The sequence below is a fragment of the Lycorma delicatula genome, chromosome 9 (genome assembly GCF_047948215.1).
Source record: "Lycorma delicatula isolate Av1 chromosome 9, ASM4794821v1, whole genome shotgun sequence".
NCBI lineage: Eukaryota > Metazoa > Arthropoda > Insecta > Hemiptera > Fulgoridae > Lycorma > Lycorma delicatula.
In genome coordinates, this window is record NC_134463.1 from 130497636 (window position 1) to 130511514 (window position 13879).

At 35.6% G+C, this 13879-nt stretch overlaps 1 protein-coding gene across 4 annotated transcripts in view; it reads left to right on the forward strand.

The window, feature by feature from the left end:
* LOC142329667 (uncharacterized) overlaps nt 1-13879 on the forward strand; it is a 112692-nt gene that overhangs the window by 63757 nt on the left and 35056 nt on the right. For all 4 annotated transcript variants that reach the window (XM_075374341.1, XM_075374343.1, XM_075374342.1 and 1 more), the window contains one exon: nt 206-335. In XM_075374341.1, coding sequence (XP_075230456.1) covers nt 206-335 — 130 coding nt within the window. The remainder of the gene's footprint in view (nt 1-205; nt 336-13879) is intronic.

Here is a 13879-nt window from a genome sequence, read left to right on the forward strand (position 1 = left end):
GCTGAGTGGGGCAAACTCATAATTTTATTCTACTATCTTTACCATTGCTACTATCTATTCTACTATGCTACTATCTATTCCACTAGATTTACCATTGCTACCGACTGTAAAAAAATTAATTTTCCTTTCATTTTTGTTAGCCTTCTACCTTTTTTGTCTAGATGTTTCTCATAAAGTAGTAGATTTTATCAATTACTTTTTTCAGGAGTTACTTCGACGTCTGGGTGAAATTCTTGAATCAAGACCTTTGAGTGCTATGAAACAGTCAGTATTCAGATGTATGAAATGTTCAGCTTTATTCTCCAGGGAATTGAAAGCTACCATATTAAATCCTGGTATTACAATTAATTTACATGTAATATATTCATTAATTTAATTGGTAGTTAATATAATTTTTAATTTGAAATATTAACAATTTAATTCATCGACTGCATCTATAAGTTCAGCACTGTACATTAGCTGCTAATGTTGCTTTGAAGTAAACGATATGTGCGTATCTACTGGTTCAGATGCTTCTGGAAGCTTACCTAGAACTCGTTTTTTGAAATACTCATGTTTCTTAAATACAGTTTGCTGGATGTCATTGATATCAGGAAATCGTTGTCCTCTTAGTGTATTGTTTAAGTTTTACTAACATCTGCAATTCTTAGAGGGCTAAGTCAGGTGAATAAACAGATGACCTAATTAAGTAAATTAAATTAAAGTAAGTAAATTAAATTTTTTCATCATAAACTCTTGCACTAAGTGCACCGTGTTGGGCATTGACGATGTGATTGTCAGGCCAGAATTTATATCTTTTCCTGTGAAAAGAAGCTCGTATTCATTTCATTGCCATCAATTTTTTCATTATTGCATACTTAATATTCAAACAGTTAATTTAATTGGTAGTTAATATAATTTTTAATTTGAAATATTAACAATTTAATTCATCGACTGCATCTATAAGTTCAGCACTGTACATTAGCTGCTAATGTTGCTTTGAAGTAAACGATATGTGCGTATCTACTGGTTCAGATGCTTCTGGAAGCTTACCTAGAACTCGTTTTTTGAAATACTCATGTTTCTTAAATACAGTTTGCTGGATGTCATTGATATCAGGAAATCGTTGTCCTCTTAGTGTATTGTTTAAGTTTTACTAACATCTGCAATTCTTAGAGGGCTAAGTCAGGTGAATAAACAGATGACCTAATTAAGTAAATTAAATTAAAGTAAGTAAATTAAATTTTTTCATCATAAACTCTTGCACTAAGTGCACCGTGTTGGGCATTGACGATGTGATTGTCAGGCCAGAATTTATATCTTTTCCTGTGAAAAGAAGCTCGTATTCATTTCATTGCCATCAATTTTTTCATTATTGCATACTTAATATTCAAACAGTTGATGACAAATTTTATACTTTGTTCACATTTATGTCTGTCACTTTTGTTTTTGTGCCTGCACACTTTTGGGATTGTAGTTCACATTTTACTTACCTTTAAATCTCTTTTACTGCTCAGTTTGATCTTTTCAAAGCACCTGCACATTATGACTCTTTAATAACTCCAACATTCTGTAATAGTTTTGTAGATTTTCATACAAAATTTAATTTTAATATACTGTTCTAAATTTCAGTTCTTAATTATTTGTCAATGTTAGTTATTGATTTATCCAAAGTATCTGATTGATTTATCAAAGGCATATTTTTTTTTGTCTTCAGTCATTTGACTGGTTTGATGCAGCTCTCCAAGATTCCCTGTCTAGTGCTAGTCGTTTCATTTCAGTATACCCTCTACATCCTACATCCCTAACAATTTGTTTTACAAAGGCATATAAAAAAGTGATTCTTAACCGAAATAGAGATAGTAAAATATTTGAAGAATGTAGTATTCTTTACGTAAATCAATTTGGATTCAGGAAATCAATAGTCATTATGGTTCTGTTTTTCAGTTTACAACATAAATTGCAATGGTCTTGACCATTCAAAACTTTTTGTTGGAGTTATTTGTCAATGGTCTTTATGTTAATCACTAAATTCTTAAAAAATAGCATTTTAGAGTTAAAGCCTGTAAATTATTATGTTGGTATTTACCTGAGGAAACCAAAGCATTATTTTAAGTCACTCTAGTCAATGTAGTTTCTAAAAGCAGTTGCAGAGAACCTGAGGGGGGTTCAGTATTGTGGTGTCTGTTGTTCCATGTTTATATAATTGTTTACCAGCTATTCAATATCCGAAACTATGAATAACTATGTATATCTTGTGATAACTCGAGATTGTTTATATGTTCTGATGACATTACAGCTCTGTAATTTAGTTAACATTTGAATGCAAAAAGATTTAGATGATATGATTTACTAGTTTTCACCGGATCAGGATTACTGCTTAATCAAAACAAAAATTTCAACAGTAAGTATTCTTTTAAACTGTAAGATTGTTGTCTGATTTCTGTTCTGATTGTTGTATGAGTCTCTGATTTGGATTGAACAAATTGAAAGCCTTGAAATTATTGCAAACCTTTAAGTTATTGTGAATTATCATGGCCAAGTTCTTTTATATAATGTTTTTGTTGTACAATAATATAGAGGAAACAATTTCAGTAGTTTACTATGCCTACATATATTCACACATCGCTTATGAATATCTATTAAACAGTACAAAATCCTCCTTTTGCCTTTGTATGTATTTCATACCAGTCTTTCTCTTAAATTTTTTTAGAGTTAAAAATAATTTGTAAGAAATTCTTACAGATCTCTTTTACAGGCTTTAATCATTTTCAAATAGGATCTTAATAATATCTAGTAGTTAATATTGAAATTCAAAATAATTTAAATGCTGTGATTTTGTGTTTTATTCATAAAATTCCTTCGGTATATTTATTTTCATCCTGTTATTGATCATATGAGCCCACAGTGTAGAGACTAATTTATTTTACCGTAGTGTAACTTGTAGTATATTAACCACTTTTGACTAATAAACATAGGATCCTGGCGGGCTTCCATTTTCTCTTTAAATACTCTAATAAATTCACCTGCTGCTACATTGTTCTTTACTCCAGTTCATGAAGTTAATCTAATTTTTTGTTGTGTAATAATTGTTTGTATTTTTTAGTTGTAAAATATTTAGTAATCTATATTAGTAACAGTGGGCTAGTTCCTGATTCTGGTTATCTCCTGTCTTTAATGATGAGAGATAATGTTTTATTGTGTGAAACGCACAAAGCCTGACCAGAATTCTGTTCCAGATCAGCTTTCGATTGAAAGTAGAGACCTTTCTGAAAGTAAAGTCTCTTTCTTAGTAATAATCACAAAAGAAAAAAGCAGAGTGTTAGGACCAACTAAAAACTACAACAGCTCTACAGTTACTTCACTACAGAGACAATGAAATTTAATATGGTTATTATAGTAGTCTCATTGAGGTTATGGACTTTTAGTAAATGTTATTTTCTACCTTGTTGATATGCCGTGTTCAAAAAGTAACTATACTCCTACATAAACATGATTATATGTTGAGGGATTGTATTCCATTTACTGCAAGTAATGTTTTTTTCTGTAAAGGTCGGTAAATTTTTTTGTGTGAAGTTTGGTTCTGCTAGACAGTCCAAACTGGTGACCTTATGATGAAAAGGTGTGTCTGGTTTTTTGCTGTGTGCGTTGCCTTTGAGTGATTGAGATTATGTCTTTCTGAATGCGCTCAGTATGATGTTAACTTTAGAATAGCAATTATTCCTTTTTGAATATATGTTCTGCAAGCATGGTGAGTACACATGGACGGTGAAAGACTGGTTTTATAGGAGATTTTTAGGTATAACATTTCCTAACTGACATAGTGTAAGAGCGCTAATTAACAAATTTAGGGATATGAAATCGGTAAAGGACTATGAGCATTGGTACTCTTTGTAGAAAAACTGCAAGACAAGCAAGTGGCTGCTGTGTGTCATAGTTCTAAATGAAAAACATTAGTGTTGCAACTGCATTCAAGCCATTTCATGAGGCATGATTCCCTTTATCAGGGTATGGGCTCGCACAAAAATTATGTTTATGGTCTGCCAGTGACTTGCACGGGGATCATTTTCAACCACTTACATAAGCCGATATTAAGTATTTTTGTACTAGTGTTACTTTTCTAATGCACTGTACATTTGCGTGCAAATGTACAGTGTACATTTAAAAAAAAGTATATTTTTAGATAGTTGTATTGTAATTCATTGTGATATTTAATGCCCTTCTGCCAATTAAATTGTCATAGTTAACTCTTGCTCGTGTCAATTAAACTTGTTAATGTGATAATTTAATAGAAAATTTAATGTTTGACTACCGAGAAGGCAAGCTAATTTGAAAAGTTAAGTAAAATTAAGCTTGATTTATTAACGGATGGGTTCCTGTTTACTCGCATCATATTCTATAAGTTTCATCTAGTAGATTGATTTTAGGAATGGCTTCTGGTGATATTTAACTGGCATCATTATACTGATTGCACTCATGTCAATTAAATTACGATGGAATCCTATCATTGATTTCTGATCATTGTTAATATTGTTCCTGTTTTATTATTTTTAAGTTTAATGTTGTTTGACCTGTTTTATTATTTTTAAGTTTAATGTTGTTTGACGCATTTGAAATTTCCCATTTTTTCTTCATTTCCCGTTCTCTATCATCATTTCCTTTTTTTCTTTTCTCTACTCCTCTGGGTTGGTTTAATTGGTAGGTATTACGGTACCCAGAGGAGTGTCTGATTACTTAAATGAGCCTCCTCGCCTACCGGCTGTATGTCTGGCATGACAGGTCAGCTTGTCAGTCAGCTCTTTTGAGTTCTTAATCTTTGTTGCCCGTTCTAATGATGTGTCCAAACATTGCAGCCAGGAACACAGCACCGGTATCAGGTCTTCTGTTCTTTTTGTTCCTAACTTTGCCCGGAAATTAAGTCAATCCTAACAACTGACACACCTGAGCATGCCAGCCTTCACGACTGGGGCTGTCCTCCCTTCCCTATTCTAAAACATCCGATTTCTCTCATCTTTACTTTTAGTTTGTAACACGCTTGTAGTGAAGCCTTCAATTCATCTCCAGTGCTCTTCGCAGGCCAACATGTATTGAACTATATACTCTGGTGTACAGTTGTGATACCCGCTCTGACTCTCTCCTCATTCCACTTGTGACATCTGAATACTGTATGCTTAACCGAGTCTTCATCAATATAAAACATGCAGATTGTATTTTCCCTTCTGCCTATTTTGTTTAGGTAATTTTCAAAGTTTCCTTGTCCCGTTAATATTTGGGAAATGTAAAAATTGACTTCCCTAAACTTTCTTCCAAACCATGTCTCAAAGTCCTGTATTAGTATCTTAGTCCAGTGTGCTACACTTCTCTCTCTCCATTTTTCCTTCCAATTCATTATCGTTTTCTCTCTGGCCTCCCATCTGCTCACCCCATTCGCTATGTCCATCCCTTCCACATCTTGTAATCCTATTGGCGGAACAGAAGCCAACACAACACACACAGCGCATCATAAGATACAGTTCGACAGGCAGACAAACGTCCAACAGGATCTTCTGTAAACATTTTTTACTCTATTCATGTTTCTCTTTGCACTGATGCCTCCCAAACTGGGGCAGCATAAAGAATTGACGATGTCACTGCTGCCACAATAAGTTTTCTTTTGGAGGTGCTTGGGGCCCTTTGTGTGGTCATCAGTATATTTAACACCTTAACCATGCTATCAGCCTTTGAACAAATATTCAGAATATCTTCAGTAAACCTGATACCGTTATCTAACAGTATCCCTAAGTATTTCAGAGTGGCTTCCTCCTGTTGCCGTTGTCCATCAACCACTAAATTTATTGGTAGAATTTTACTTCTGCCCGTCAATAATATATATTTGCACTTATTGGGAGCGAGAGTTAACCCTCTATCCTGCATCCTCTAAAGCTTTATTACCTCTCTCTTGGATTTGATCCTCCATTTTACCACTCACCATTATTGCTACATCAACAGCGTAAGCCAATATTTCAACACCTTCAGGCAACTGTAAATGTAATATGCCATCATAAGCTATAACCCACAGTTATGATCTTCCTGAGCATCAACTTTACCCTGTCTATCATTCAGGTACTCTCATATTTGTGTATAGAGGTATTTACTTACTCCTTTTTCTGTGAGCGCTGACATGATCACTCTCCAAGGGACCTGACCCAAATGCATTTCTTACATCTAATAAAATTAGCAGTGGTGTGCCTCTAGTCCTCCATGTTCCAGTCCTTTCCTCCCTCACCCATGTCAAAACTTTTGAGATTACCGCTGAATGCTTTTTTCAGAAGCCGTTTTGATTATGGCTAATTCCGACACCCTGATTCAGTTCTACTGTGCGTGTTACAAACACCTTCTCAATTACTTTTCCCATAGTATTGATTAATGCTAATGGTCTGTACTCATTTATGTCATTTTCTTTCTTCTGTTTGGGTAAGAACATCGCTCTGGAATCTTTCCAACGACTTCAAAATACTTTGTTTTCGACTCTATAGCTGGCCACATCGACTCTTTCCGAAGTATCTTTGTTAATGATCTCTTAAGCACAGTGGCAGAAATCCAATCAGGTCCTGGGCTTTTTTTATTTCCCAATTGTTGTATCGCTGCAATTACCTCTGCTAACGTGAATCTTCCTGCTTCGCATTCTATGACCTCTTCTTGTTCCTCTTTGACACACGGAAATAAAATAGAAATTTACTCTTCCACCTGCACCTTGGACAGTACAGGAAGCCTTCTCCCAAAACACTTGGTTACAATTTGATAGGCTTGGCCCTATGGGTATTATTCAATTCTTTACAAAGTCAGTGCCAGTGCTCCCTTTTTGCTTTCTTTATCTCCTTATTTAGAGACCGCCTGGTCTGCATGTACCTCATTGCAGCCTCTGTGTAGGCCACACCTTCTATTTGCCTAAGCCGTTGTTTGCATCTTCTGCTCTAGATTGAAGTTGTCTCAGTATTGCAATATCTTGAGACCATCAATAAGTCCTATGTCTCCTTACACGTTTGTTCATTATTCGCGACATCTCCTGTTGGATAACATTTTGTGATGTTTCCGGCGTTGGATGTTCAATATGAACCATCCTTACTGCAACTCGTTCAGAAATTTCTTCTACTTGTTGACTAGTCAACCTTATACGTAACAAGCATTCTACAGTTCTGAATAACAGATCCAATATCTCCAAATATGTCGCCAAGTGGTCGCTGGCTATATCATCATTTATTACTCTCCATCGCCATTGGTTCCGGTGCTAATGATTATCCATAATTATCAAGTCCATTACAGTGGTATGTCCCCAGGCTTTGTCGGTTGGTGTGTTGTTGACGCAGTGACAACCCATTGTCTCTAGCAGTTCCATAAGAGCCTCTTCTCTTCGATTTGTATACCTACTGCCTGCCGCTACAGCCTTGCTATTAAAGTCTCCTAACATAATTATTCTTTTTGCCATTCGTGATAGTGCTCTATGCAATGCTTCTACAAATCTGTCAAATTCATTCCACAATGGGTAAATGAAAGACTGAATTAATGGGGCAAAATATAAGCCCCTATCTCTACAGCTTGATCCAATTCTATTGTGATATATCCTTTACCACGATTTCTAAGATTCCAGGTTACTTTACCACTTGCGTTGTATATCGCCACATCACCCTCTATGTCAGCAAGCATACCAGCCAGCCCTAGCAGCAACCTATACATTTGGCTCTGTCACAGCTACAAGATCTATACTTTCTTCTCTCGCTAACTCCCCCACTAGGTCGTATGAAAGTGAGTTTCTGTTTACATTTGCCAGTATAAACTTAATCATAGCTGCTCAGAGTGCATGTCCAGCCTCCAGTGCAATGATCCACATTTCCACAATTTAGGCACTTTTTAGGCTTCTGACATGCTACTATTTTGTGCCCTGTATCGCCACAGTTAAAACATAACTCTGTCCTATCCGGCTCCTTATATTCATGTCTTCTGTGACCCTCCCCATGTCCCAGCACCGGATCCATCTTTCTTCTTCTCTAATTTACTCCTCTGTACTCTGTTCTTATCAATTCAAGTATACTACACATATCCCCAGCCTCAGCTGGTAACTCCTTCAGAACGTTAATTTCATCCCTAAACTGAGCTAGCCATCTTCTGGGTACCAAGTCTATTAGCTCTTCGTCTGTAAGTTTCCCTGCCAATGTACCTGCCACATCCATCTCACTCAGGGAGAACTCTGTTTGTGTAGCCTGGGTGACTACAGTTAATGGTGGTGACAGGTCTGTGAGTTCTTTAACCCTCATGTGTATCTTCTTGAGCTTTCTTTTATGTTCGGGCATGTATTTAGAAAGTCCCGAGCCCTGATGTTGTTTCAAGGACATCATCACAGTCCCCAACTGATATGTCAGGCTTCCCAGACTGCTGGCGAGTTGTCCTTCTCCTCTGAGAATACCGGGCAAAAGCACTTCATGTCTGCTTTCTTTGATGTACTCGTCACTGCTCCTGAACTTTGGGGCAGCATTTCTTCTAAAGAAAGAGACCCACGTCTCCCCATTATTTTCTTCTGGGCTCAGGGCCCAATTCCAAGTCCTTGGAGTACCCACTCGATATGGTTCAGGTGGTTACAAAAGGGGTGATGGAGGGATTGTTTGGGATTAGATAAAATATATCTATAAAAAAATGGGTTTAAAAAAAATAGGGGAGTCAAGGATATGTATGTTCTCAAAAAGTGAGTCAAAAATTCCAAAAAAAGTTTTTGGGATGGGTCAGGGGCTGGGTAAGACCCGGGACAAATTACCCTTATTAAACCTGCGAGTGTTTGGGGCTAGGATGTACAGTTCAAGAGTTTTAACAGAAAATGTGTTCCCCTTTATAATGACGACGTAGGACTTAGAAAAACTCTCTCTAGTACTTCTCACTTGTAATAAATAATGAAAAATTTATAAGTCCTTGTTTACTATTCAGTTAATGATATCACAGACCTGTTTGCTCTGTGAGTAGGACTTTGGAAAATTTTCACTATTATATTAAATACATATATAACCTCGCTTATAAAAAACTCTTGAACTATTTGTACCTCACTGCTAAGGTCTGTGTGATGGTCCAGATTACCTCCTGGAGTGTCCAGATGACTCCAACAAACATCTAATTCCAAAAACGTTTCACTGAACTCACAATATTTTACTTTCTAGTTACTTGTTAAACTAAAATTCGTTTTAATCAGAAAAGTCGCAGTAACTTTTTCAGTTGTTATCCAAAAATCGTGAAACTTTGTATCCGTACCCAGTACTATACCACTGACAATTCCCAATGCATGTATTCGAAAAATTTGACCAAAAAAACCACCAAAAACAAGTAAAAACATAGTGACAAACAATATGTGTTAACACAGTGAAGCCACCAACTCGTCTTTTTCTTGGGTACCTTTCATGGAATTACGTCACTAGCTGCTTTGTATCCATCTTCATACTATGTTTATTGGGGTTAAGTGAGGTAATGGCTCTGCTTCTGGGCTAGCTGGATATTACTGTCCAAACAAAATATGTAAAGCTGGGTTACTGCTTTCATGGTTACTATATTCTCTGAATTTTAGTCTGGAAAAGCAGTCTTCAAGAAAATTATTTTTTTGCAATTTTAACGACAGTTAATATTTCACAAAAATATTAAATTAAAAAAAAATAAACTAGAAAAGCGTAATAAGTATAGTTATGACTTCCTGACGTTTATGTGTATCATTTGTTTCATGAAGTGTAGTTCAGAAATTGAAAAAAGTATCATATGATGTTACTCTAGCCACAGTGTTCCCTGGACTTCTGCAGAGCTTACTTTGCTCACCATTCCCATCTAGCCATGATCCCATGCAGTGTCTGTTACCTTTATGGTTGTGAGAATATTACTGATTGATAACAAAATATTCAGGCTTCATAGCAACCTGAAACAGAAACTAAATTCCTAAAGACAAAATTGTTGAATTATGGTAACTAAAGTTCACATACCTTTGACAACGAAAAGTACACAAATTATTTCTGTTGCCATGGTGATAAATTTATTTTTTTATTTTTAATTATTAATTTTTTTCCTTTAAATAAATATTTCTAATTGATGACTTCTCCGCCAAGGGAGTCAGAGCCTCAATATATGGCTTAAAACCTCTCTGGGATAAAACAAATATAGCCTGCAAATTTGAAAGGGATTGGTCGGTTGGTTCTCATGTGAGGCGGGATTAAGCAAACAAACATTAAAACTTTAGGCTTTACATATGATTTTTTTGTTATGCTGGTAGTTTTTAAAAGAATAGAATAAAAAAAAGATTTTTATTGCAATTAATTTTATTAGTAAATCTATTGTTATGCAACATCTGTAATCCAGAGTTTAGTTGCACTTTTCCTCTACAGATTAAAGACAATGTATTATTTTTCACAGAAAGGAATATGTTAATTTGTTATTTTACAAAATCTTTCATAATTTCTTTGATTGTGGTGGGTGTAAAGTATGTTAGATACAAATGGCCTCAAAGATATTTTTTTTTTGCAAGTAATTATATTTATTAAACTATTTCTGTAGTTTACAGAACATTGATAATCATCAATTGTTGGCTGAATATAACACACATTTCAGAGGACTTGATGTACCTGTATTCAACCGAATGAAAAGGCATCAGGAAACCTCTTGACTTCATTTTTGCTAGTAAACTTGTCATGTTATTTGTGATCTGGGTTAGATTATCTAAACCTTTATATTACAGCACCTGCTGTAATAAAAGATTTATATTGATACAATTTAAAATTATTGAGAACAGTTTGTAGTATTGCCAGAAAAAGATTTTCCTTCAAGATTTGATTCCTTCTTGAAGACTTCATCTTTTTAAAGCTTGGATAGGTAATAATCAAACATGAATACAAAGTTGAAATGTGTAATTACATTTATGATTATAACCAAATACTATACATGTTAAAAGGAGGTTGTTGTCTTGTAGCCAAATAGGGATTCTAGAAACTGATGTTTAGTTTTCACAACTTGTAAATGGTAATCCAAAAATTAAAAAATACAATTAACTTACTAAGAACTAAATGTTTACATTAATATTGTTATCTTTTTATTGTAGTTTAAGGGTTGTTATTGTCTTTAAACTGATTGGCCAGAGTGTGAACTAGAATTACATTATGCACATATCATCTGTGCAGTGTGTTGTTATTAGTTATAATAATAAATAATTAGAATATATAACAATAAATAATTATATATGTACATACATATATATATATAAACTTGTTAAATGAAGAAGAAACAACACTTCTTTCGAAGCAACAACTTCAAATGTTTTTGCAGTGCACACTATTTATAAAACAATAACAGTAATTAAATTATTAATTCATAATTAATAATATTTATGAATTTAACCAAATTATTTAAATAAATTTTATTATTTTCTTGATCCATTCATCATTATCAAAACTTTACATGTTTATTACCATTTTTTATTATAAGTATTTTTTCAAGAGTTAGGTTATTGATTTTATTAGGTGTTTTTTTATTGATTCGTGAGTGTAAGTATTGTTAGTTAATGAGTTCTGGATGTGTCTGTAAAATTTTATGAGTTTGGTTGTGGATTAATACCGTTTTTACGTTTTTTCATAGAATAGTTTTATTCCCATAAGGAAGCATTGAGTAGAGGTCTACGTAACCTACAGATTTGAAGAAAATTTTTGTGAGTCTTTGAACAGGCAAATTCATGTAGATTATGTCATAACACAAATGGTAAATAAGGACTTATAAAATTTTCCTTGTTCTTGGTGAGTACTGTGAGTTATTCTAAGTGCTACAGCTATAAGGGGGAATTTTTAAACATCCGTGTCTTATGAACCGCTCCCCCGATTTCAAAATTTTTTGGTTTTGTGCGAATCTCGCCCATCCCCATCTTTTGACCCTAAAAATGTTTATTTGATTTTTGGGGGCACACATCTTCCGTACCCCCATTTCCACTGAAAATTTTATTCAATTTTCGGGGAAATACATTTTACCTGAAAAAAAATTAAATTTTACCGTAACATCCCCCCCAATACCCATCGAGTGGGGTCTCGAACACAAGATTTGGCCCGTAAGCAGAAAATCGCATAATGCAGAGAAGACGCTCACTCTCCTTGGAGCAATCGGTTGGAGAAGGCACCTCCATGTCTGGAATTGTTCAATCTCAGAAAACAGAGAAGTGGCTCGACTTCAAGGGCAAAAAACAAGTTAGGCCGGTGTCCTCGGAGGAAGTGGATTCAGCCCCAGACAGTTTGCAGTGCATGTCTTACGATTGCGCACTTTCATACGATGCCATGTGTGTTCTTTTTTGGGGATCCCCAGTAGACTTGCTCATCTTAGAGAGAACGGAGCAGTTTGCAGTAGTGAGTAAGATGGATTATCTGTTATTCGATGATGGAGTGAGGGCCGGAGGATTACAGTTAAAGCAAGCTGAATCAGAAGGCTTATCCCTGACCTGGGGAAATAGCTCGCTAGGGAACATTGTGAATTAAATTGCCATTTGACGCAGGTCATGTCTGAACATGGCAATTTTGATGGGTACCTGTTTATAATAGGCTGAAGGGAATTGCCATCATGTATGTACTGTCACGAGCAAGATTCAGCAGAGCACACCATGTTCCATTGCCAGAAATGGCAAAACTCTCAGGTCAGGGCAGGAGTCGCTGGCTTGAGTGGCAAACTGGAGAGCCGTTGTCGGTTTGGCGAGAAAGATTTTGAGGGAAAAAGATGATGAAGGACATCAAAGGGGATTTTAGTTTAGGGCAGGGTGGATAGCCTCAGCTGGGAGGGCTGACATGATGAGGTGTGTCAGCTCTGATGATCAGCTAGGGACTCCTGGGGTCTGTAGGCTGTGGAATCAAAAGACCGAGTCCCAGTTGCTGGGTGGGGCCCAGGAACAACATAATCGGGTTCAGTTCCCCCTCCCTAGTAGTTAGAGGCAGGCAAGAAATTGTACAGACTTTCTTAGTCCTTGGGAGAGGGGTTCAGGAACAATTTAGTTGGGACTGGTTAATCCCACCTTGAAGATTTGAGGCAGGCATTAATCATAAAAGATCCAACCGGTTAACTGAACTGGAGGCTCGTTTGAGTTTGAAGGACACTCCCCTGGGCTCAACTTTACTTCATTGTATGTCTGGCCCAGGTGAGTAGGGGGAAAAAAGTTATTGATTTTTTATTATTTATTTCTAGTATTGATACAGCGGTGGGGTGAAAAGTACTGGTCCTCACACAGAGATGGCATAGTATGTTTAATTTCTCGACAGTGTCCTGTGATTCCATTCTTCATTAGCTTACTAATAGAGTACACTAATATAGTTACTAATAGAGCTACATCACTTAGTATAATATTTGTGGTCCTTCAAAGTGGATAATTAAGACATTTTTTTTAAAAATGGAAAAAACTAGAAATTCATGTAGCGATTAAATATTTTTTTCTGAAAGGCTTAAGTGCAAAGAAAATTAAATAAGAGCTTGATACAAATTGGGAGATTTCTCTATCAAACATAACAGTTAAATGCTGGATCGCAGAGTTTAAATGAGTCAGACATGCACTAGCACTGAACCATGCAGTGGATGTCCTTCTGAAATGACTATTCCAGAAATGATAGAAAAAGTGTGTAAAATTGTTTTATCAGATGTACACGTGACAATGAACGGGTTTGCAGAGTCTGTAGATCTGTCAAAAGAATGCGTGCGCAATATTTTGCATGAACATTTGGGTATGAACAAGGTGTGCACTATAGATGGGTGCTGTGTTTGCTTATGCCCTTTCAAAAACAGTACTGCCAAAAAAAGCCTAAAAAAAAAAGTAAAAACGACTGTCCTTTAACAAATTTATGGCAACTGTTATTTTGGGATGCACGTGGAATTGATTATCTTAAAAAGG